General features: G+C 35.1%; 2 protein-coding genes across 2 annotated transcripts in view; one reads left to right on the top strand and one right to left on the bottom strand.

The window, feature by feature from the left end:
- The window catches only part of LOC129795977 (prostaglandin reductase 1-like), a 211,683-nt gene that overhangs the window by 73,180 nt on the left and 112,530 nt on the right, over nt 1–25,973 (top strand). The gene's annotated exons all lie outside the window — the stretch shown is intronic.
- LOC129795962 (protein tincar) overlaps nt 1–25,973 on the bottom strand; it is a 108,217-nt gene that overhangs the window by 4,203 nt on the left and 78,041 nt on the right. Inside the window, exons 8-9 of the mRNA XM_055837548.1 lie at nt 5,598–7,037; nt 1,205–1,553 (exon numbers count right to left, since the gene is read on the bottom strand). Coding sequence (XP_055693523.1) covers nt 1,205–1,553; nt 5,598–7,037 — 1,789 coding nt within the window. The remainder of the gene's footprint in view (nt 1–1,204; nt 1,554–5,597; nt 7,038–25,973) is intronic.

Below are 25,973 nucleotides of genomic sequence, written 5' to 3'. Positions count from 1 at the left end.
AAAATTGTGAATGCGTAAACACTTGACAAGCGTGAAAGAATAATGAACACACACACGTGACAAAATTGACCTTTTCTCTTGAAATAAAAAAATAATTAAATAAATTTAATTTTGTGCTGCAGTATTTTATAAACTACAAGAAAAGATTAATAAAATAAATCAATTGCTAATTAAAACTATTTATTGAAAAGAATGAAAAATGAAAAAAAAATCATTAACACATCTCAGGCCTCTTGACGTCTTAAAGTCGATTTTCTGATATCTGTGAAATATTCAAAACTTTCAAAAACATCATGATTAGCCGACTTTAAGAGGTCTATTGAAAATTCTGATTTTTCTACACGTCGTAAAAAAATCACGTTAAAAGGTTTTTGACATTTACCCGGCTGACAATAATTTACCTTTTTTTAATTTATTATTATTTCAACTAATTAAAAAAAAATAAAAATAAAAAGAATATTAAGAAAAATGAAGATAAAATATTAAAATTAAATTCTGTAATTATTAAAATCTTTAAAAAAGAGTTGTATTGTAATGTTTCAGTGAAAATAATTGTAAAAATGCGATTTTGTAAAATTTTTTTTGAAACTTAAAAATTCAGAAAAAGATCCTAATTCGGATACTAAACGTCAGGATAAAAAGAGATAGGGACGCAAACTTATGATAAAATTGCGCGAAAGATTATTAAAAAAAAAACAAAGTAATAAATAGACCAGCAGGGTAAACGTTCCCGACTGTATAGAAAATTTTTTACACATCGCGTAAAAAATTCAAATACTGGCCTTTAACGTGTTAATGCCTATGTATGATGAAAAAAATATCTAAAATCTCTCTTATATCATGCAAATTGTATGAAAATAAACTTTTCTTTATAAGAAACAAACGAAAAAAAAAATTGAATAAACTAAATAATAATCTCACCTAATTTTCTAGTCAAAAATGCAAATTAAATGAAACCTAAACTAATATAAATAATAATAATAATTCTCACGTCTATGTAGTGCCTCATTTAAAATACACAGAGAGCTTCTCTGTCTCAACATTATGCATGAAGTTTTTGCAGAAAAAAAAAGCGCAAATAATATGAGAAAATGGTCGTTAAAATAAAGAGAAAAAAAAAGTTTTTAATGAAAACTAAAATGATATACAAGACATGAGATTCTGGTGTCTACAAAACGTGACGTGCGTTTTTAATTTCCGTTACCGCTTGCCGTCGTGTTCACCACCCACATTCTGCGGGGGTGACGTACTCGGTACTTCATTGAAGGTGACTTTGAGCTTTGGTGAACTTGGTGTGAGCTTTGGCCAGTAGATGGTCTCTTCGCCACCATTTGCCCCACAATTCCCCCCGCCGCTGGTGGCGAGTAAACTCTGCCCCGGGGCACCCGCCATGACACTCCCGCCACGATGAGAGGCCATCAAGAGGGGCTCCGTGGCACCCTTAGCCCCCGCAATGTGTTCAAGTGGTGGCAATTTGAAGGCCCAACGACGCTTTGCCGTCAACATTAGCCACAGCATAACCCACAGGAAGAGATGAACCACCGATGCAAGAGCTGGAGAATGAATGAAAATTAAAAATTTGCAATTTGAAAGTTTTTTTTTGATATTCTGTACAAAAGAACTAAAAGATTTAGAAGGTCTAAAGAAAAAGTACAACTTTAAATGAAAAAAAGTATTAACTTTCAACAATTCATGTTTTATATTTGTCCTGTAAGACAGGAAAAGATTTATAAAATAATTGACCATATTAACAGATCTAAAAAATTAGTACTACTTTTAGAACTCTTAGCCAAGACACATTTCACCCTGTAAATAAAAACAGTTAGTATATTCTGGATCTTTTTTTAAATATTTTTTTTACAGATTTTTATGACTTTTGGGTCATGAATAAACAATTTCAGATCTCAATTTATTCAAGGATTTATACTTAAAAACAATTCCCAAAAATGTGCCATGACTAAATTATTAATCATAGAAAAGACTTTTAGATAAAATACTGAAAATCTTTTAAGGTGTAAAAGTTAGATAAATTTTTACAGAATTGACCCAATCTAGAGGTCTAAAAAATTTAGTACTTCTTAGCCAATACCCATTTTTTATAAGTAAAAAAGTTTTAGTACTGAACGACTGTATTATTAAAGGAATTTCTATTGGACAAGTATTTCTAATGTCATAGCGATTCAAGGACAATTAAGTTCAGAATTAAGATTCTTTCAATATAAAAACTTTAAAGACCCAAAAGATAAAAGATAAGTATTCTATAGAATTTATTTTTAAAAATTGAGAAATTTTGTTTTCGTAATTTATTTGCTTAGATTTCTCTTTGAAAACTTTTCGATAAGTTTGTGTTTTCTTCCACAAACCACTTCTTTTATAGCACAAAATGTGTCTTAGTTATAATAATAATAATAATAATAATAAATCTTTATTGCCCCAGATAATACAAAGATTACATAAAGAGGGACTATACATTAGATTTTACATTAAATAGCCAGAAAATTAAAAAACGCGGATACAATAGCAAAGTGAGAGAGAAAAATTCACGAGAGACGGGATTACAATTTACGTTACTTTAAGAATTCGTTCTTCAGTGCTGTTTCCTTCAATACTTGTTTAAATTTAACAAAATTAACATTATTAACATCGGGATTCACAGACATAAAACTATTATACAATTTGATAGATGTGTATCTTAGGCTGTGGAGCCCGTATTTAGTACTTTTGGGTTTTATGTTTACTATTGCCTGCGATTGCCTAGTGCTCTTGTGCCCTGTCTGTCTTGCTAAGTGTAAATTGGAGTGAGACAAATTGTGTATGACTTTGTGGATATGTGTGATTTTTGGGAAACTATGAGATTTTCAAATCTGACTACATCTATGTCCTTATATATGAGGCCCGTGCTGCAACGGGCGTCAAGGTTCCTTATGATCCGCAGGAATCTGTTCTGGGCGATCTGCACCTTTTGCCTCAAGTCCTTCTTTGTCGAGCCCCACACCATAGCCGCATAGCTCATAATGGATTCGAAGAGCCCACTATAGATTTTCATCCTAACGGGGAGAGACGAGTGACGGTTGTGATCACGGCGCATCACCCCCGTTAAAGCCGACAGCCTTCCGATGAGGTACTCAACATGAAGACCGAAGCTCAGAGCATCATCAATGATGACACCCAAATATCGGAACTCTGTCACCCGCTCCAGGGAGACGTTGTTTAGGGCCAGACTGAAGCCAAAGTTGCCACCACCGAAGACCATGAACTTGGTTTTGGAGGCATTCACCGTCACCTTACTGTTCAGAGCCCAGCGATGCACCCTTGAGAGATCCCTGACTGCGGCAGATTGTATGCTTTCCACATCCTCAGCAGCATAGATGAGGCACAGATCATCAGCGTACATAAAGAGCCGACCTTCCAAGCCAATTTCTTCAATGTCATTAATAAAAAGGACAAAGAGAATTGGCCCGAGACGACTTCCTTGCGGGACTCCTGCCTCGCATGAGGCGATGGCTGATTGGTGATCACCATGTGCAACCATCTGAGTCCGCCCGCTGAGATAATCCGCCAACCAGTCCCTGGATGCGCCCAGAAATCCGTAGCGGCCCAGCTTGTGGATTAGTATGCTGTGATCAACAGCATCGAATGCTTTCTTCAAATCAATGAAGATAGCCAGAGCTGACTGTCGTGCATCTCGTGCCATTTGTATAGTGTCGATCACATCAAACAAAGCAGATGATGTGGAGGAGCGAGGTCTGAAACCATACTGTGAGGTGGACAGCACATTGTTCCTTTCAACGAACTGCATGATCTGATTGACTGCCGCTGCCTCGAAGATCTTGCCAAGGGTCGGAAGCACGCTGATGGGCCTGTAGTTGGAGAGATTTTTCTTGTCTCCAGATTTAAAGATGGGTGTGATCCTCGCAAGCTTCAGTGAGTCTGGGAATTTCCCTTCCCTGAAGCTGCTGTTCACAAGTCCGGCAACGGGCTGACAAAGGTGCTCCGCACACATCTTAAAATGATGCGCAGTGAGGCCATCAACACCCCTAGAGCTAGTGTTTCTGAGATTCCGTATGATGCAGTTTATATCCCAACCACTAACTTGAGAAAACTCAAAAGTTTCGTGGCACACCCTCCTGGGATCCAGAACCGGCGCACCGTATGCAGATATAAGCTCCAAGCCAACACGGGCAAAGAAATCATTGATAGCATTGAGATTGGTTTTTAATTCACTTTCTGTACAATTAAACAAATTGCTATGGTCCTTTTTGCTTTTCTTTCTACTATAAACCAACTCATTAATAGTTTCCCATGTTTTTTTGGAATTATCCCGGTTAGCATTGAATTTATTTGTAAAATACTTTTCACGACACTTGTTTTTAGTTTGTTTATAACGCATACACCAATATTTATATTCTTTCTTAATCAGATCATTATTTTTATCCTTTAAAAGTTTTTTATACCAAGTATTTTTACGTATGAACATTTCTTTTGCCTCAGGGCTGAGCCACTTTTTTGTTTCACTTTTACAATTTATTATCTTGGTCTTGGAATTAATATTTATAATTTTTGTAAATGTTTTAACGAAATTTTCCACTTTTTGATTTATTGAAATTCCCAAAGGCTCAAAGTTGTTTTTTAATTCAAGATTAACATTTTTAAAGTTTGTAACATTGGCACTAAAAGTTTTATTTTTTCTATCAATTTTATTTGCTCTTTGATTTAAAATTTCACCAAATAATACAATGTGATCTGATAGATCCAAATCTAAATAGTTCAGTGAGATTTTTGTGCTTGGGTTATTAACATATACATGGTCCAGCAGAGAGCACGAGCTATTTCTCGTAATTGTATTATTATTGCATAAAACAAAATTCATAGATGTCATATTGTTTAAGAGATCGGACGCACATGTTTTTATCTGGGGCACATTTGAAATCAGATCTATATTGAAATCACCGATCACTAAAGTGTCGTTTTTTTCACATTTTGATAGTTCATTGTTAAAAATTTCATAGAAAAAATTTAATGAATCGGGGGAGTATCCAGGGGGCCGGTAAAGAGATACAATGTTTAGTTTTTTATTATTATTATTTGCACACATTATTTCAATTGACAAAACACTGTTCTTCTCATCAGCATATGTGGACTTAACGACATAATTGCATTTTTTATTAATGAACATGCCGCAGCCCCCTCCCTGTCGCATCTTTCGTGGCACATTAATAAACTCAAAATCACTAAGGTGTACATATTGCTCTTCCTCTTTCCGCACCCACGTCTCTGATATCATGATAAAAGAGAGATCACATTTGAGAGTCTTCACAATTGTTTCCAATTCGTCCACCTTATTTTTAATACTCCTTGCGTTCATGTACAAGAACTTTATGGAATCACAACTCAGTTTTATGTCACTTATGAGAACATTTTGTGTGATGGTGGGGGTGTGTTCTAAAAGTGTACTAATCAGATTTAGAACTTAATATTTTTCACAGAATACCAGAAAAAAATTTAAACTCAAGAATTTGATTTTTGATCTACGTTTTCTTTCATTTATAAAGAAAACCATTAAAAATATAAAATAAATAAATAAAATTCAGACTTACCAGAAACAAGAACAACCCTGTCTAAGCTACCCTTGTAGGTAGCACTGAGATCATGAAGAATGGGTGCTTTGACCACTGAAAGGGCCAGGACAAAGCAAAGGGATGCGCAGTGGGCAAAGTACGACCAAGTATCACCACTCTTGGTTGAGATCACCTTCCTCTCGCGCATCTTTGTTGCCAACTTCCCATGCCCATAGAGGTACAGCACGAGAGATGATGACATGATGAGTATTGTTGAGAGAGTAAACAGTGACACTGTCACTGTATCATTTAGGAGCAATCCGGGTGTTTTGAGTGGTGGTGGTGGCTCCATTATTTCAATCTTGTACAGCACGGAGCAACCAACAAAGTCCAAGAGGATGGTGCAACCATTTGCGAGCATTTGAAAACTGAAGATTATTGCAAAGGATTTGGATGTTCCCCAGAAGACAGCAGGGTAGCGTACTGACCAAATCATAATGGCTATGGCGAGATTTAGGAATTCCAAACTTGGGAGGGAAATCCATTTTTGCGGATCTGAACTCTCCTTGCCAAGCTGCATGCCAAAAAGCTTCTGCAGGAAGGTAACAATTGGTCCTCCACCATCTTCGGCAATTGTTACATTCAGGGGAATGGCTCCAATGAGTGCCGATGGCTCAATTACAACATTATTTGGATGCCGGGAGGATCTCTTGGCTCTTCTCGAGGCATTTTTTGCTGTATTTGCCTTAATTTCAATAATTTTGGAATTTGCCGTCATTGGGGTTGATGGGAGGTATCCATCGGGCAGCTTTTCCGGCCGTACAATGTGGATACTGCTATCCTTGGTGCGACGTGATGTAAACTCTGGTTGTCTTGTGGGCCGAATTAATTGCTTCCGCCCATTGCGACTCACCTCAAACACCGTACCATCGTAGTTGTTTAGCCTCTCAAATGGTACACCCTTCTCAGGTCTCAGCTCCAAATTCACATCAACATCATCGAGATTTTCTCCCCTTCGTGTGTTGCTGCTGCTGCCTTTTTGCTTCCTGGCACGGTATGAATTATTCTCAGGGTCATTATTCACCCTTCTCGATGAAGATCTATGATTTCCCCGATTGCGACCACCTCGTCGTCCACCAGGTGTACTCTCCACCACCGGTGTGGATTGATACGTCACCGGATGCCGTTCTTCCGGAATTTCCGCTGCCACCGTCGTCACAACTGGCTCATGATGCTCAAAGAACTCCTCCTCATCGTCGTCAATTGTCCCAAATTTCTCAATCAAGTGCGCATCGGCGTCGTAAGTTGTTCCACCCCCGTGATACTCTTCCGTAAGGGCTCCACCACCTGCAGTGCCCGTGATTAATGATGACTCACCATTCGGTGTAGCATTCTGATATGGGGACGTCATAAACGACAGGATGACTAATCGATCCCGATGCGTTACCATAAAATCCAATTCAGTGCGCCAAATGTGTTCTGTGCAAGAAAAGGTAAAAAGAGAAAGAAAGCCATTTTAGCACCCCCGCATGTATTGAATTGAGAAAGAAAAAAAAAGAATCAAAAATGAGAAATTGAGTGCATTAAATTGAAAGTAAACAATGGGTGTGTTGAGCGAGGAGAAATAGACTACATCCCCTATTTTCCTTGAGACACTTTGGGGGGATATTGTGTATGCTGGAAAGATCCTTCTGCATTTCTTCCCCAAAATATTGAGTTTCCTACCCCTATTTTCTACGCAGGATGCTCATTAAATTACATAGCCAATTTAGCATGTTAAAATGTGCTTAAGAAAATATCCTGCTGTAAAATCCAAGTTTAAATTTGAGCCTATACCGTGCCTATACACAGTGATGTTCCTCAGTAAAATATTCTTTATTTTTCAAAAGATATTGGGATCGAATTCTTTGGATCAAGAAATATTTGAAATTTTAACGATTTCAAGGATTTTTTTATAGGCACTTTTCCTCTTTTCCACCTTTTCTAAAAAATCTCAAAGTCTTGCTGAAACTTAAAGAATATCCTACAGCGGAGCACAACTGCATTCTAAATGAACTTCTTGCAATTTTCTGAGACGTTCTTTAAAGGGGGAATTTAGTAGAAGAAAACTGCAATTTCTTCTTCATGAGTCTCTTGAGAAAAAAATAAGCTATATATGTTTGGAAAATTGCCAAGAAAATCCGAGTAATTTCATAGCGAAACATCGATTGATTTTTCATAAAGAAAAGCAATTTGTGAGGAATTAAATGAAGCTTAAAAAAGAGTTCAGTTGATTTATTTTGAAACTTTCAAAACACATTAAATTCTTCTGGATATGTATTTTAAAAGATTCATTTGAGCACTTATTTCCGACATTAATTTACTATTAGCTGTGATTCTTTCTTCAATTTTTTCATCGAAGAACTTTACCCGCTTTCCACAGGGAAAAAAAACTAATCAAGAGATATAAAATTTTGAAAAGAATTAGAAGAGAACAAGAAATCGAAGAGATTTTTCTCCGTGAGATTACTAAAAAAATTAAGGAAAAAATTCATCTAAAAATGTTAACAATGACGTCACTATTGTAATTTTTGTCTCTTTCAACTCTTTCACGACTATTTTGGGTCTCAAGCTGACTCAAACATGAAAGATTCTATTTATTTGAATTTCAATTAATTTAATTGATTTTAGAAACAAGAAATGCATAGAATTTTCATACAAGATGCCAAAGAAGACGCTTTCGTCAATAAATATCCTCTGAGGGCACTCACAGAAGAAAAAAAAATTCTAATAAAAAGACCGAATATTTTAATATTTCTATGATTCATACAGTCACGAAAATGCTAAAGCATGAAGCATAAAAATATCTCATTGATGTAACATCAACGCGAATGCATCATTAATTAGAATAGGGATAAAAAACAAAATAGTGACGTCATTTTTTGCTTATTTAAAGAAAAATTTTGCCGATTTTTCCCAGGAAGTTCTTCAAACGATTTATTTTCCATTTTGATCCTTTCTTGAAATTTTTGTAGTCTAGAAAATTATAACGCGTATCCCGATTCTCTTCTTGAATGGAAGCGTTGTCCTATACAAAAACAGATAAACTCCTTTAAGCGTCTAATATATTTTTAAAATCACTTAATAAATTTTAGTTTCACCCTCAAAATTAAAAGACAATAAAGTCTCTTGAGGGCAAAACTCCTAAAATCAATTTCCTCACAGCATGAAGGGAATCTAAGCAAAAGAACAATCATTTCATCAGGAGTGAGAGAGCAGAGAAAATTGAGAATTTATGTTCTTTAGCCCCTTTTGGATTGGGTGTAATTGCGAGGTAAATGGACAGTCGATTGCCCGTGTAATTGATTTTAATGTGATCCCGAACGCAGCTTTTGGAGCCTCCCCCGCAAGGTCCATGTGTTGCCAATTGTGCACGTGAATTGACTCTTGCGGGAGAACAAAAAATATAAAAGAAGGATAAGAAAAGAAATAACATTTCCTCCACCTGATACCACACGGCTTTCTGTGGCGCCCCATTATTTAGGGGGTTGAAACACCCCGAGATATAAGGTAGTAGTGAAAGTCGGTCGTTCACCCTTGATATCTCTTCACGATGATGGGCTTTTTTATTGCTACGCGACACTTAAGGCCCTCGCTTCGTCCCCCCTTAACGGGTGCACATTAGAAAATTTAAGACGCATCCATTTGGGAGACACACAGCGAGGAGCTACATGGGATTTTCCTTACACGCGCACATTTCCCCAAGCGCCCATTGCAAGCTAATGAATCAGCATTAAAGGGAAATTCTTTGGGAAGGGGGTGGGTACGATGGTGCAAAAAGCTTCCTGATGGATTTTAGAGAATATCATGGAAGCCTCACCCTTAGAGGAATTCTTCTCTTCCTGCCCTTTGGGAGTTGTTGGCAATTGATAAGGTGTATAAAGAGAGTCATATTCCAAACCATCTACCTTCTGATAAAGTTACAGGAGGGGGATGAGAATTAATTTTACAAATTGAAATAAAAGCACATTCCTCACAGAGAGGAGGAAGTTTTCGTGGAATGTGCGCTTTCCAAGTTTTCAAACTAAATAAATGCGAAAGTTCTGTCCGCAAGTTTTGCGGTATCATTCCAAGAAATTGATCATCTTTCCGCCTCATTTGAAAGTAACTACATATAAATGTTCCCTATACACATAAATGATGATTATTATGAAATTTTAGACATGAGAGAGTAAGAAGAGTTCGCAGAATAAATTTATAGCATTACGTTCCACTCATAATGCAACTATCATGTTTTACAAAATACCATTCTTTAAACTTTTAGTTCATCTACTCGAAGCTTTTAGTTCAAGATTTTTAATTTCCTTTAAAATAAAAGAATACACCAAACTTAAAAAAAAACCCCAAAAAATGCATCGTGAGTAAGTAAAAAAAAAAACTCCATGTATTAATAGCCTAACTCTGATGAAAATTGCTATTACTTTGTTTTTATTTTTAATTAAAATCATACTAAAGTGTCAAATTGTCGTCTTGCTTAAACCCTATTTTCTCTTAATATAAAAGAATTCACCAAAAAACCAGATAAATGCATCTTCAAATAATAATGAGAAGAAAACTCCATGTATAAATAACCTAACTCTAGCGAAAATTACTAAACTCCATCGTTTCTCTTTAAATTAAGTTCATATTAAAGTGTCAAAATGTCGTGTAAATTAAACCCTATCGAATATTTATGGCAGATTTTCCAATTCACTGCCGCTCTGTGTGAAAAATGTAACTAATCCATAACTTTCCACTGAATGAGTTTCATGCGGCATAAGCTTTAATTTAATTTTATAGAATATAAAACATATTTTATATCACACAATCACAATATGCAGATTAATTCTCCATAGAATAACGCAATTTTCCCCAAAAATATTTCACGGTGTTGCAGGGTGGGGTGGGGGTGCTTTTCAATCTGCTTATAAATTTCCAATATTACCACGCGCGTGTCACCCTGTACCCTCGGGCACAGACAAAACAATGCGGATCTATTGATTTTTAATTAACTCCTTGTAAAATTTGCACAAAATTTGGGGACGGGGAGAAATTTTGAGGGATGAAAAAAGGCGACAGACAGGCTTTTAGCACCATATAGTCTATGATGAATAAATTGGATTAGCGAAGGATGCGTGAAATGCATGGGAAATTTTACGTGACATTTAATAGGATAAGTCCTTTGAATAAAAAAAAACGAGATATCCTGAAAAAACGTCTCTCTCACTGTCCTGACAATAATTCAATTTATATCTTTTGTATGCCATTGTCATGAAAATTTTCCACCCGAATACCACCAAATTTGCACCACAATCCCATTGTGAGCTTGACAAATGGTCCACAAATTTTCCCACAATACGGCACATAAATAATAATTTTAAATTTAATCGGAAATTGATTTTACGCAAAACATCCCCCAAAATGAGAGTTTCCCTCTTTTGGGGGATGTTGTGCAAGAAAATTACTTAAGGAAAATTTTGAAATATCTTTATCAACATAGTTTCTGATGTTTCCCTACTTTGTGGTTTAATGGTCATCCTCTTAGTTACTTCATTCACTCCCCTTCCTCCCAAGGAATTCTCCAGGGCAATGCATTGGGGCATGGAAGACCTACAAAATAGGGTGAGACTTGCCCACCCATGGCTGCATAATTGCACCCTGTGGACAATAATTTCTGTAATAATGTTAATTCCCCCCTTCCCTATATACATGAGGATGCGCATTCTTCTACGCATTCTTCAACGCCAACAGAGGAGCAAATGATTCTCCAGCTGCGAGAATCAACTGTTGGAAAATTTCACATTTTATGGGTAATTAAATTTTACGAAGGGAATGTGAGAGAGAATTAGAGCTTTTATCATGTTTCGCACATCCTTGAAGCTGTGGGGATTTTTAACTCTAGGGGGCGTACGAGAAGTAAGATCCATCTAGTGGGAAAATGCATTTAGATTTAGAGGCGAGATTTTTTTTACTTTAAATTGGGTTCTTGAAGCTTTCTTATGTAAACAATGGATACAGTGAGCAGATTTTTTTAATGATTCCAATCACAAATTCAATCTGCACTGACCATCATCAATATTTGCTATCAAAATTGTTAATTTCCCATCATCCGCGTTGATGTTAAAAATGCCACTCTCAGGTGAATTTCAACTTGATTTTCACAGCCAAAACCGCATTCTTCAACATTTTTATTCCCCCGCATTTCGTTGTGGAGCAACTTTCCCAGCGGAATTTCCCACCCAGTGTGGCAATTTTTTTGCACAATTCAAATACAATTCGTGTGCAGTAGCAAATGCCAGAGGGATGCACATTGAACTAAATAAACTGACCCTCTGGCCACAGACTGTGACGACTTTTTTTGCAGGTTTTCCCGGAAGCAAATATCAGGGCTTTTTTGTGCTTCCGCAAAATAATCAACTCTTTTACCACTCAAGCATCCTCTTGCCACGTATAAATGCTTTAACAGAGTGGATGGACTTGACGACACATCCACCACCTCTTCGCCGGTGCAATGTGATGCAATTAATGGAATTGTACGGTGGGATGGGGGGTGGGATGAAATAGTTTTTACATTAGTTTCGTGTCTTTGGAATTTAATTAAAATCCGAATGTCGCTCTGCAAAAGAACCGTGTACGCCATGTCCTTCCCCCATTGATCCATACAAGTAGTCCCACAGTGTGCTTCTCCCTGCAACATTCAGGACAAAACGCCATTCTTTCACCACCCTCCTGCCAAAGGGATGAGCAGCATATTCTCACCTCGAGGGTCTTGAAAAACAATCATGGGGGATGTTTTTTTTTGCCTTCTGGATAAAGCAGCCCCTCTTGAGTCCCTCAACAGGGTATTTTCGCACTTGTTTACCGCGAAGAAGAAGTTTCAGGGAGTAATTTTGCCCTTCTCACACCCAACGGCTTTTCCTTGACTCCTTTCACGCGACTAAATTATTGCTCGCCCCAACTCCTGCATCAAGAAAACTTGTGCTGTGATAAAATTCAAATTTTTCGCTCCACTCTTTGCCTTTTTTGCTGTGTTCATCACACTACCCGCCCCCCACGTTATTGGCCTCTTCGCTATGCAAACAGTGACAAGAAAAATCAATACAAAAAGTATGTTCTTCGTGATAAACGCTTTTTATCCTTGTTTGATTTTTCTTACGTTTTTCTTAAGGCTTTTGTAAGACGCTTTTTTATGTTATAAAGAAATTAAAGGTGCTGAAAGAAAAGCTTTTTTGTTCTTTATGCCGTTGTAGCTGCTTCTAGCTTGAATAAAGAAATTAAAGAGATTCTCCAGTTTCTCTGAAAATTGCTATCTGGGTAGTTTTGGTAATTGAAGGCGTCAGAAAATTTTTTTAAAAGTTGATTTTAGATAAACAAGTATTTCTTTTAAAAGGAGACATTTAAAATTATTTGAAAAAAAAAGACTTAAGGTTCTAGAATTTTAAAAATTGAGATTGCTAAATAATATTAACGGCTTCTGCAGTCAAATTGAATAGAAGCTTTCGACAATTAATATATGTATTTGCAATTCTAATATTGAACGAATTTTCTAACGTTTTACTCGTTCTACAGTTTTTTAAACGTTTGACAATATTTTTCTAATATTTGATGCATTTTTTTAAAAGATTGAACGGTTTAATATTCCTTTAATGTATTCAAATGTTCGAAAAACAAAACGTTCTTTTCTAACATTTTAATTTAATTCTCAGACGTTAGAAAATCCCATTTTTAACACTTTTTTCAAAATTATTTTTGAGCCTTTTGCGTATAAAAAAGTTTTTTTTTTTTCAATAATTTTTGATGGAAAAATCTGCAAAGTCTGAACTTTTAGAATGTTTAAACACTCAAGAGCTCTCCACGTCTACCTGACTGTTGATAGTTAATTTCCGAGAAATATTTTTGAAGTATTTTTATGAAAATAAATGCCCCATCTTCCCCTTTTCTGCATAAAGGGAGATGCGATGTTTATCTTATAGTGCAAAATTGTGCATTTTCAGAGACACTGTCAGTTGCATCCTCTCTGCACAGGAGCACTCCTGGATTGTGTTTCGCACATTGTTCACACTTCCTCACTCCTCCGCCGGAAGCCCACAAGACACCCTCCTTGCGCCAACATGCTGTCACACGCGAGAATAGCTCCTCTTCAGGAGATACTGCATGGAGCATAAAAGATAAAGTCGGAAGTGAGTCTCTTGTGCGCCTTGATATACTCCCACTGCCACCACCCCCAACCCCTGTTGCTCATGACGTATGTTTATGCCATGAAACATGACAATGGTAGCCGCACAGCATAATCCTCCTTGGGAATATTCTGACCTAATCTCATTTCGCACAACTTCTACCTACAATCTCACATCGCAAACAGCTGCAGAGACTTCTCGAAATAATACCTACATATTATAGGAAAGCTTAAATGTATATATTAATCCCCTAATCAGCATCAAAAGGGATTTTGGAATATTGAAAGGATCATTGACCCGGAAGTAATTTGAATTGCGAAACATTGCCACTATTTCGGTGCCGGAAAATAAGATAGAAAAGCTTTCTATTGAGCAATATAATCACATTTGAATGATTTTTGTTGATTGCACGAAAAGCTCATTTCAGTTGCGAAACTTGACAGCACGTGGACAAACTATGCTATGGAAGTTTCATTTAACCTGTTGTTTTACTCATTTGAAGCATGAATGGAGTACCTATGAAGTATTTAATATAAAGAGGTGGTTTAATATTAGTTTAGGGACACAATTAATGTTACGTACACTTGTTGTTTTAAAACTTTGCAATCTATTCAATATTGGGTCGTATTATGTGACCAAGAAATTCTTGAAATTGTTGATATTTCTGAAAAAAAAAATGAAATTTCAGAGATTTCTTGGTGACAGGATAGAACCCAATATTAGCTATTCTTAATGTATTTTTTAAAACTTTTACAGTTCATTCAACTGAATCTTTGGGTAATATTCTGCTGTCAAGAAATCCTGGAAATTTCAAGATTTTATCCTGAAAGTCAATCATAACGCGTCCAGTTATAAGAGTTGGTGTCCCACAACGTGTAGAAGTTTGTTTATGCGTTGTAATGCGATTTGTGAGCAGAATTAGTAGGCAAAGTTGATTTTTTTTCGTGAAATTCAGTAATTTGATGCAAAAAAATTGTCATATCTCTGGTTCTATAACACCTACAGTAACTTCTTGACTAGTTATGGAAAGGTCTTAAAATAAGCTAGAATATGGGATAAATTTTGATACTTTTCAAGGTCACCTCTAGAACACAAAATGGCGGCTTTTTGTTTTACTAAAACAGTTTTTCGCATTTTTCGTCCTCAAGAAATGGTTCTAGATGTTTCTAGTGTTCTAGAAAGTTATAGAGAAATGCAAAACCTTTAATTTGATACCAAGTTGAGCGAAATCGGACAAGCGGTTCAAGAGATATGGCTCTTAGAACTTTTCAAATTCAAGAATTTTTCAAATGGCTATATCTTCTAAACGGCGACATAGATTTTCTTCATTTACGGACTGGTGAAAGATATTGAGTTAGACTACAACATATCAAAATTTAAAAGAAATCGATAATGGGGATTCGGAGATATTGCCCCTTAATGTTAGGCAATTTTTGTTTTTGATTTTAGCGCCTCTTGCGGATGTTTTTGAAACTTGAAATGTTCAAGACAGTTGTAGGGCTTCGCAATACCTTTCATTTGATACCAAGATGGTCAAAATCGGTCAAGCCGTTCTCGAGATATATCGAAAAAACACTTTTTGCTTTAGGCCGCCATATTTGCTAAACCGCTTGACCGATTTTCAAGTATGAATTATCGATGAAAATGTCTTACTGAGCTCTACAACATACTAAAATTTCAGACCTCTAACTATAAGGGAAGTGGTTGACAGTAGTTCAAAATGGCGGACGGCGGCCATCTTGGATTTTGAAAATGCGAAAAAATGAAATTTTACACCCACATTTCTATAGAAAACTTCAAACCGGAAGTCTCTATCTGTTACCGTTCTTGAGCTATAAGGCAAAATATATCGCACCGGCCGGCAGGCCGGCAGGCCGGCCGGATCAAAAATTTTCCACCAGCATTTTTGGAACGTGGGTTGTCTGAAACGTGCTCATACCAAGTTTGAGCCCGATCTGAGGTGGTCGGTTTTTCCGACGATTACAATACTTGGTGTTGGCCACGAAGTGGAACACCAACTAATTTCAATGATTTCAAGGATTTCTTTGTCACAAAATTCGACCCATTATTGACTTTCCTTTATTTCCCTTTAAATATTTTATTATTTACTCATGTTCAATAGATGATAGAATTTATGCTACAACACACATTTCAATTGTTCTGCAGAGATGTTCTCAATCATTGAAAGAGACTACAATGGGTTTAACTTATTTATCTTGTTTGCTATAAATTAATTAATTTCAACCACTCTGGCTAAACCTCTTGACGACATTTTTCCCACCCCCGTGTCAATTGACTTGATAACTCGGTCCGAAATGTTGTCTCTAATACATCAGTTTTCAGTGGCAAAGGAGTGGATCCCTTTTTGTGAGAAAATTACTAACTTGAGATAATCTTTTAAACACCACCTCATGCAATTTCCTCCACTAGACAGACATATGTCGTGCAGTGTCACACAACGAAGCTCCAACTTGCTTTACTTCCTCTTTCACTCTATGCTACATATAAATATATAATATTATGTTATATATTAGAGGGATCCCCTCTTGAAGGAATTATTGCCAACTCCGATTACAGTCATTCCATTCGTGGCAGTTTCTGTTTGTATATTTATACCATCAGAATGTTGGATTGTGTGTTTCTGTTGTTCCTCCCCATGTTCTCCCTTTCTCTGTAACAATCCCTACGCCACCCCCCTACTCACCCCCCCCCCACCCTGCCGGTAAATGTCGCTGGAGATGAGACATTTATACAAGAAGAGGAAAGTGGGTGGCTAGAAAGTCATGCGGAGGCTCTTCGTGTGCATCCCAAAGACAGGGCAAAAAGATAGGCGACAAGGTAGGATTGTCAGGAACAACATCAACAAAAGCATGAGGAAGGAAGTTGAGAGTGTACGACAGCAGGATAGGACAGCAAAATACTGATCCACACCTACGCTTTGTCTTCCATCACCGATGTTTATGGCTTTTACTGCAAATTCAAAACTTCCGCATATGTGGGTGTGATGTGTATTAAATTTAATTAAAATCATTCCTCTTTGCTGTTCATTTTGTACCTTTACTCTTTGTTTTGAAACCCATAACCTGTCATTTTCCATAACACATCCGTCGCTCATTCCCCTGGATTGACCTACTCTCTTCTTGTCGAGAAATCAGGCCAAAACTTCCAACCGGATAATGGTTGCAATTCATCCAAAACAGCTTTCAAAATGTAAGAGCAATTCATTTATGCAAACTACTCCATCTAGGTAACGTCTAAATAATGCAAATGAAACTTCTAACCATTTATAGTTGTTAATAATGGAAGAGAAAACTTTGGCAATATAGAACTTTCATTGTATGATTCGTATGATTAGATAACGTACAACATTGTACAACATGTTGAAGCTTTTCAATGTGAAAATTCAATTTTTCTTTTGATAAAAAAATTTAAGAGAAAAACAAACCTGATAAGATTTTTTTTTTAAATTAAATTTATCAAAAAAATTTGTTTAGAGGGAGAATAGGATTCAGTTGAAGGTGAAATATTAAATTTCCAACACAATAAAACTATCAAATTCCAATTAGGATCAATATAAGGTGTCACAAATAGGGAAAACAGGTAAAAATATGTATGTGTTGAAATTGCACATTAAAACATAAAAGATTTATATGCATGGGGGTTATTATAAGTCATCTCGTCTTTCTTCCTATACGAAGCAGAGTCCATGAAAGCTTAATGTCCAAATAAAAGCTATGAAACTAATTATAGAAATCTATTTTTTTAAAAAATAAATTGAATGAATTTTTATTTAAGTTTTGAGTTTATTCATTTTCTTCAAGATTTTTTTTTATCAAGGATTGATTCTTAAATTCCACTGTATTAAGCGAGTTATTCTCTAATTCTTTCGGAAAATGTGGAAAAAGTTATTTTTTCTTTAAGATTTTTCATTCACTTTCAGAATAGCTTTTGGTTTTCCCATAAATTCAACCAGAAAATCTGAAAAATGCAATAATATGAACAATTTATGATTCATAAAATTATTTATTCAAAATATAAAATTTAAGGGCAGATTCTGATAAAAATCTTTTCTTTTCTTCTCTTACAATTTGTTGTAAAATTTTTGGTATTCTGGGAAAAATCTTAAAGGATTTTTACATTTCATTTATTTCTTTAATTGGGTTTTTGAAGGAAAATTACTTTTCCATTATTTATTAAAGATTTTTCTGACTGTTTTCTGCAACAACAAATTATTTGTTTTTCTTTTATAGAACTACAATAGAGGGATTTAAGAGCATCCCCTGTTGAAATCTTACAACAACTAAGTTTGGAAAGGACAGTAAAAGATTTTTTATCAGAATCAACCCCTTCATTTAAGATTATTTTATCAAATATTTATGTAATTTATACACGAATCTATTTTCCTTTCTCTTGTATATGTAGGTACCTATATAAAATTTTCTAAAAAGGAATGGATATTTCTCCCTCATCGACCCAATAATGGAGTTTTCCAACCAAATGGATGTTGCAAACAAGGAGCGAAAGGTCTCAAATAACTCGCATAGGTAAAATCATTATATTTTCAGTGGATCTCTCCCACCCACATACATGTGTTTTCTCAAGTAAACTCCTGTTGTGTTTTCTCAACCAAAACCCAGCAAAATCAGGGGGGAAGTTTCGTTTAGTAAAACAGTAGGTTTGAGGGTGGTTTTGGTTTGGATAACCTCATATATTCCTCCTTTGGATGTGTCTCTATTGTGGAAAGTAAAAGTACAGACAAAAGTATATCTTCTGCGTAGCGCAGGAAAAGGAAACTTTTGAGAGCTTTTGAGGGCAACTTTTCCTCTCTTGAACTATGTACGTACACCATCTATGTAAGCCACATACATACATATGTCTACCTAATACATTCTTCCCACACTCTCCCCGAGTTTGTCTCTTTTTGCAATTTAACTTTCCTCTTCTTGGTATCACAATATAGAGGGGAGGCCAAACGATGTGGAAACTTTAAAATATTGCAAAACAGAAAATTGGGAAATAAAACATATCGTAAATTTATGATCAAACTCATGGAAAATCATTATATATGGCCCAGATGCCACCACGCGGAAGTTTTCCCGGAGCGCGAAAAGGCCTGTGTGTCTGAGGAAAGGAACCAAGTACACCCCCACTACCCCCAAGGCAAGAGAAACATCGATTGTTAGCTTATTGTAGGAACGTGACTTCATTTGCTATTCAACTCTGACACTCTTCGTCCCGGATGATGGGAATTTCATTCATTCGTGTTTGTCTTGCAAAAAGGATCTACCTCTACCATGTCTGGGGATCGCATATACGGAGACTTTTGCACTGTCTCACAATGTCTTCTAAAAAAAATGTCTTTTCTACTGCAACGAACTTTTTTTCCTCCCCCAAAAAAAGTGTTCTGCAGAGAAAAGGTGGAAACTTCCTTAATCTCAAATAACTGAATATTTCACATTAAATAGAGTTACTAAAATTATGCAAATTTTATGTAAATGTGCTGTGAGAAGAGAGAAAAGTCTGCCAAACGAGAGATGCACCCCAATTAATCTACAGAGAGTTAAACAAAGTTTCCACAGAGTGTGGTACCTGAGAGAGGATTTAGTGTAATAGTTTAATTAACAAGATGCAAGAGAGTTGCGAAATAGGGGGCAAATGCTGTGATAATGGGAAAAATATAAATCACTGAATTTCCTAAAGAAAATGAAATTAACTCATTTATAACGAAACTAACTGTAAGAATAGGGTAGATTCTGATAAAAATCTTTTCTTTTCTAAAAGCTTAAAAGTTTTTTGTAAGATTTTGACAGATGAAGTTTTTAAATCGTTCTGTTGTCTTACTATGAAAGAAAATCAAAGAATTATTTATTCCAGAAAACAGTCACAAAGAACTTTAAAGAACCCTGAAAAAGTAATTTTCTTTCAGAAACACGATTAAAGAAAGAAATAAAATGTCAATATCTTATAAGATTTTTTCAAGAATACCAAAAATCTTTTATAACTGACGAATTGTAAGGAAAGAAAAGAAAAGGTTTATATCAAAATCTACTCCAAGATTTGATCAACTTTAATCGAAATTTTAAGGATTTTTCTGAATTTAGTGCCCATAATTGTCCTCCACGTAAATTACAAAGTCGAATCCTTTCAAAAAGGTAAAGACAAACATCCAAAAACGCATCAAAAACTTTTTTTTATTTCAGAATTTTTCTTTACTGTCCCATGTAGGATCGCCAACACATATAATTGGTTTAACATATAATTACATATATCGCTATCCAATTATCTCTTAGGAATTTTTCTCAGAATTTTTGTATTAATGTGCAAAATTTGCACAAATTCTCAATGTTCTCTTTGCGATTGAATTCAAGATTGAATTTGAAAACCTCACAAAATTGTAAAACTTCTGTGAAACTATTTCACTGATTTCCCATTTGAAAAATTGAATTTAACATTTCTTGCATATCTAAATTTTCAATAAAAAAGTATTGACTGATTTTAGAAGCAGAACAATTTTTCTATTTGAAATAATTCTTTTGAAAAATTCTTCATCCTTTTCTAAAGCTTTTATGTAGTGAATGAACTTTTGTGAATTCCTTCATCATGCCGATTATTTCGCATAATAGAAATTGGCGCAATTTTAAGAGATCTTTTCTTACAATAAACATAACTTCTGATCAAAAGAACACCCAAAATCACACTTACAAATACAATAATGAAAAATACATAAGATATTGTGCTTTGATTACTTTTCATATTTTTCATCTTTGGTTTGCAAATGTAATTAAAACATTTATTATGGCAAATTTTATCTGTATTGTTGTAAATAAAGTCCTTAAATACTGGTGTTTTGAAACTAACCCGATTTATTACTGGCTCAAGGAACTCTTCTAGACTTTTCGTAAATTTATCCATAGAAATATCTCCAATGAAAATTTTCACAGGATCATCTCGACTTCCAATGATAATTCCATAATCACCAAATGTGCTAGAATTTATTGTGTCTTGATGATTTAAATTTGGCCAGGTATTGCACACTGAGATAGCAATAAAATCGCTATCTTGACGCAATATAAAAGTATCCTCTGATTTTAGTACAAAACGTGTATAGTTTGGGTATAAATTATAGAACCTTGGATATGTTTCGCAATTTTCAAAATTTTCACCGCAAATTCTTGTTCTTTCATTGGTATTAATTTCCAAAGAAATTAAATCTTTATTCACGTTTACACGAAATTTCAAGCAAGCAGAAGTGAGGATATTCTTTTCTGATATTAAACGATAAGTTAATAGTTCAGGGATATTTAAAGAAACAAATAATACAGGAGACCACCATTGAGATACATTATATCCAATTCCTTGCAATGATTTACAATTTTCAACAAATTCGAATCGATTCTCGTTAAGTTTAACAGAAACTTCAGAAACTACCAAGGCAATGCTACAAAGTAGCCAAACCAAAGAGCCAAAATGGAACATTTCTGATCTAAAATACTTATTAAAGTGTCCGTTAGGAATACAAATAATTCTCAAGGAACTAGGAAAACCTAGGGGCTCATTAAAAAGCAATTAAGCAATAGGGTGTCAATAAGCAATCTAATCCTAATTTGATTCTTACTCGCTCACTTAATGACTTGTATGGGGAAATTGTGTGAAAATGTTAAAATACATTTTAATGAAAACAACACACGCTTAGTCGAAAACTTTGTAAGTATATTTTACTAGTCAACCCGAGCCCCCAATCACGTGTGAGCAAAACTCAATTTTAAGCTATAAAAGAGCGGCGTGTATTAGTAGGGGGGATGAATAATGCGGAACTCCGAAGAATTTTTAAAATAAAAAAATCCCGTTATCTGACCCTTCAGCAGGTAGATAATGGGAAAAATCAGTTTTTCTGTGGGGGCGCTACAAAGGGGGGTTGGGGCGGAATCCCATATAGCGCTTGCAACTCGTATTGACCCCCTCTACCCCCATACCAAATTTCATCAAGATCGGCCCAGCCGTTTCGGAGGAGTTCATGTGCCACAAACAGACAGACTTTTCAGCTTTATATATTAAGATAATAAATTTTCTTATATTAAAAACAAACAATGGGTCGTATTCTGCGACCAAGATAACTTTAAAGGCGTTAAAATTTCACAACAAATTTCAAAGATTGTTTAGTCACTGACCGACTTTGGAATAATTTTAGGAGATCTTTTCTTACAATATACGTAAAATCTGGCCAAAATAATACCCAAAATCATAGTAAAAAGAACAATAATTAAAAATACATAAGCAACAGTTTTTTGGATATTTTTCCCATTTTTCTTGTTGATTTTGCATATGTAACTAAAACATTTATTAATGCATAAAATGTTATTAGTTATATTGTGAACATAACGCTTAGTCAGTGGTCCTTTGAAATTAACCATTTTCATAACGGGATCAAGAAAATCATTTAGGTTTTTTGTAAATACATCCATGGAAATTTCTCCAGTGAAAATTTTCACGGGATCATGATGACTTCCAACGGTAATTCCATAATCACCAAATGTGCTGGAATTCACGTTGTCGAAGTCATTAAAATTTGGCCAAGTATTGCATTCTGAGACAGCAATAAAGCCTCCGTCTTGACGCAATATCATAATGTCTTTCGACTTGAACATATCACGTGTATAGTTTGAGAATTGGCTTTTCAAACTTGGATAAAGTGTACAATTTTTTAAAGCTTCACCACAAATACTTCTTCTTTCTGTCGTATTAATTTCTAGAGATATTACATCTACATCTAACACATCTGCACGAAATGTCCAACATGCAGATGTAAGAATATTTGACTCAGAAGCCAAGGCGTCAATTGATGGTGTAGGAATATTAAAAGCAACAAATAAAATTGGATAATACCAACTGGATGGAAAATACGAATCTCCTTTTAATGATTTGCAATTTTCAATAAATTCCAATGGAGCTTCCCGGTGTATTCCAATGGAAACTACCAAGGTAATAGTACTACAAAGTAGCAATATAGAGAACACAAAAAGAAACATTTTAGATCAAAATTCTTCGTTGAACTGACTAGTGCTGGTGAAAAATATTTTACTTTTCAAGAAAATCAAGGACGTCATTAGAGGACACATTAAGAAGCAATCGAATTTTACAAGACACCTTAATTCTCATTAGGTAAATCTCATTTTGTCGTCCATGATTGTATTTGTGGGCATTTGTTGAACTTTATGGCTATTTATCTATGTATATCACTATATCTTACCAGGATGGGATCCTCCATGAAATGGGTTTGGGGCTCCGTTAGACAATGTCTAACTGAGCCCAAAACTATCCTTCATGTAAATTACAAAAATAAAAATCTTGAAGTGTCTCAAAATGGTAAGGAAAAACGTCTAAAAACTCATTACAACATTTTATTTATTTCAAAAAACTCTTTTATCTGCAAAACTTCACAAGACAAAATCTGAATAAACGAATTTTTAATATTCCATTTACGTTTACGTCTTAAAAAATTTGAAAAATTCGGTGCAACCATTGAAAAATATTTAATTGATTTCTTATTTCTTGCTACATTGTGAATTAATTTTTTAAGATTAATTTAAGTACTATTAAAACAATTTTTAATTCCAAAATTTAATTTTTTATTGTGCAATCAAAAAGTCCCTTCTAATCGCTCTTATGTAGTGGATGATTTTTTGTCAATTCTTTGCCGATTATTTCGCAAATTAGAAATTGGTGCAATTTTAGATATTTTCTTACAGTAAACATAACTTCTGATCAAAAGAACACCCAGAATCACACTTACAAATGCAATAATGAAAAATACATAATCAACACTTTTTTGGCTACTTTTCACATTTTTCTTGTTGTTTTTGCAAAAATAACTATAACATTTATTAACGCAATAATCATCTGTATCATTGTAAATAGAACGCCTAAGTAGTGGCCCTTTAAAATTAACCATTTTCATCACCGGTTCGAGAAAATCATTTAGTTAGCTGTGTTTCTTTCAGACACAGCTTTTGTGTACCGAGCAAAATCGAAAGTCGTCAGATCGGGCTCAAACTTGGGATAAGCACGAATTAGGGTCCCCACATTCCAAAAAACGTATGCGCCAAAAAAATTTTTTTCCGGCCGGCCGGCCGGCCGGCCGGCCGTCCGGAACCTTTTGCTAAATTACAAGAGAACGGTGATAGATAGAGACTTGCGGTAAACGGCAAAGTTTAAATATCGACTGGAAGACGTCCGATTATGACATCAAATTTTACCCCCCACCCCCGCGTCCGCCATTTTGAATAACCTCAAAATTTTGTTTTCGCTATATCTCAGCCCCTGTAATAGCTAAAAATCTGAAATTTTGATATGTTGTAGGGGACATCAAGAGCTTTCCAACGATACCTCATTTTCAAAAATCGGTCAAGCCGTTTAGTCAATATGGCCGCCACAATTTTTCATCGAAAATCGACCATAACTCGAAAACGGCTTGACCGATTTTGATCAACCCGGGGTCAAATGAAAGATCTCAACAAACCCTACAACTCTCTAGAACATTCGAAGTTTCAAAAGTGACCGCTAGGGGGCCAAAAATCGAAAAAAAAATTTTCGATTAGTTTTCGATGAATATCTCGAAAACGGCGACATAAATTTTTTTCATTTTTTGATATGTTGTAGCTGACCATATTATCTAGCTTCATGCCAAAAATGAAGAAAATCTATGGATCCGTTCTCGAGATATAGCTTTCCAAAGTTAGCATGTCATATCTCGGGTTCTACAAGTCCGATCTTGATCAACTCAAGCGCAAATGAAAGGTTTCATGAAACCCTACAAATGTCTAGAACATTGCAACTTCGAGAAATGACCGCAAGAGGCGCTAAAATCGAAAACAAAGTTTTCGAAAATTTCGAACTCGAATTTTTCGAAAATGGCGACATAAATTTTTTTCATTTTTCGATATGTTATAGCTGACTTCAAGACCTTTCAAACAAAAAAAAATTTATGAAAATCTATGGATCCGTTCTCGAGATATGGCCTTCCAAACATTTCTTAGGGTATGACTTTTCAACTTTTCCCGACTTTGCGCGTATTTATATTAATTCGCGTTCTAGTTTGCTCTCACAAAATTGGTACACTGAAAGAAACACAGCTCCCGTAAGCTTGGTCAGCTTACCAGTACATTTTTTTGTAAAGTTATCCATGGAAATTTCTCCAGTGTGAAGTTTTAAAGGATCATAGTGAGTTCCAATGGTAATTCCATAATCAATAAAAGTGCTGGGACTTTGAGTATTTTTGTGAGATAGATTTAGCCAGGTGTTACATTCTGCAATAGCCAGAAAGCGATCGGCCTGACGCATTATCTTAAAGGTCTTTGATTTGAACGCATCAGGTGTATAATTTAAAAATTGTATGTCGGATGATCTTGGAAGAAGTTTGCAATTTTCAAAATCTTCACCACAAATACTTGATCTTTCTGTCGTATTAATTTCAATAGATACTATATCATTAACTGTCCAAGAAAATTTTATACGAAATACCCAACATGCAGATGTAAGAATACTCGAATCAGACGCTAGGGCATGACTTGATGGTGTAGGAATATTAAAAGAAACAAAGAAAATTGGATAAAACCAATCGGTTGGACCAAAGTGACTTCCCCCTAGTGATTCGCAATTTTCAAGAAATTCCAATGGAGCTATATTGTACTTTTCCATGGAACCTACCAAGGTATTGCAACAAATCAATATGGAGAACAGACAAAGATACATTTTAGATCAAAATTCTTCGTTGAACTGACTAGTGCTGGCCCAAAATATTTTTTACTTCTCAAGAAAATTAAGGAAATCATTAGAGGATACATTAAGACGCAATAGAATTTTGCAAGAAGCCTTAATTATCCAGCAATAAACATCTCATTTTGTCGTCGATGATTGTGCTTGTGGGCCTTGATTGAACTTTAAGGCTAGAGATGGGAGTAAAACCTTCATATAAGGTCAATTTGAACGATTTGAACCGAGTATAATAAAAATGATTCTGATTTTTTGCAAAAAAATATTTTTAAAATATGGATGCGGGAACTATTTTCCAATCTTACGTATTTCGAAATGAATTTGAAATTGGATAAATTTTCAACGATTTACCTTTGCAATGAAATTTAAAGATCATAAAAATGGCAAAAACAATAATGTTCATTGCAATAAAAATTAAAAATATATACTGGTATGAAATATATGTTTTATT

This window comes from Lutzomyia longipalpis, chromosome 4, assembly GCF_024334085.1.
Source record: "Lutzomyia longipalpis isolate SR_M1_2022 chromosome 4, ASM2433408v1".
Taxonomy (NCBI): Eukaryota; Metazoa; Arthropoda; class Insecta; order Diptera; family Psychodidae; genus Lutzomyia; species Lutzomyia longipalpis.
This window is presented reverse-complemented; position numbering and strand designations above follow the sequence as displayed.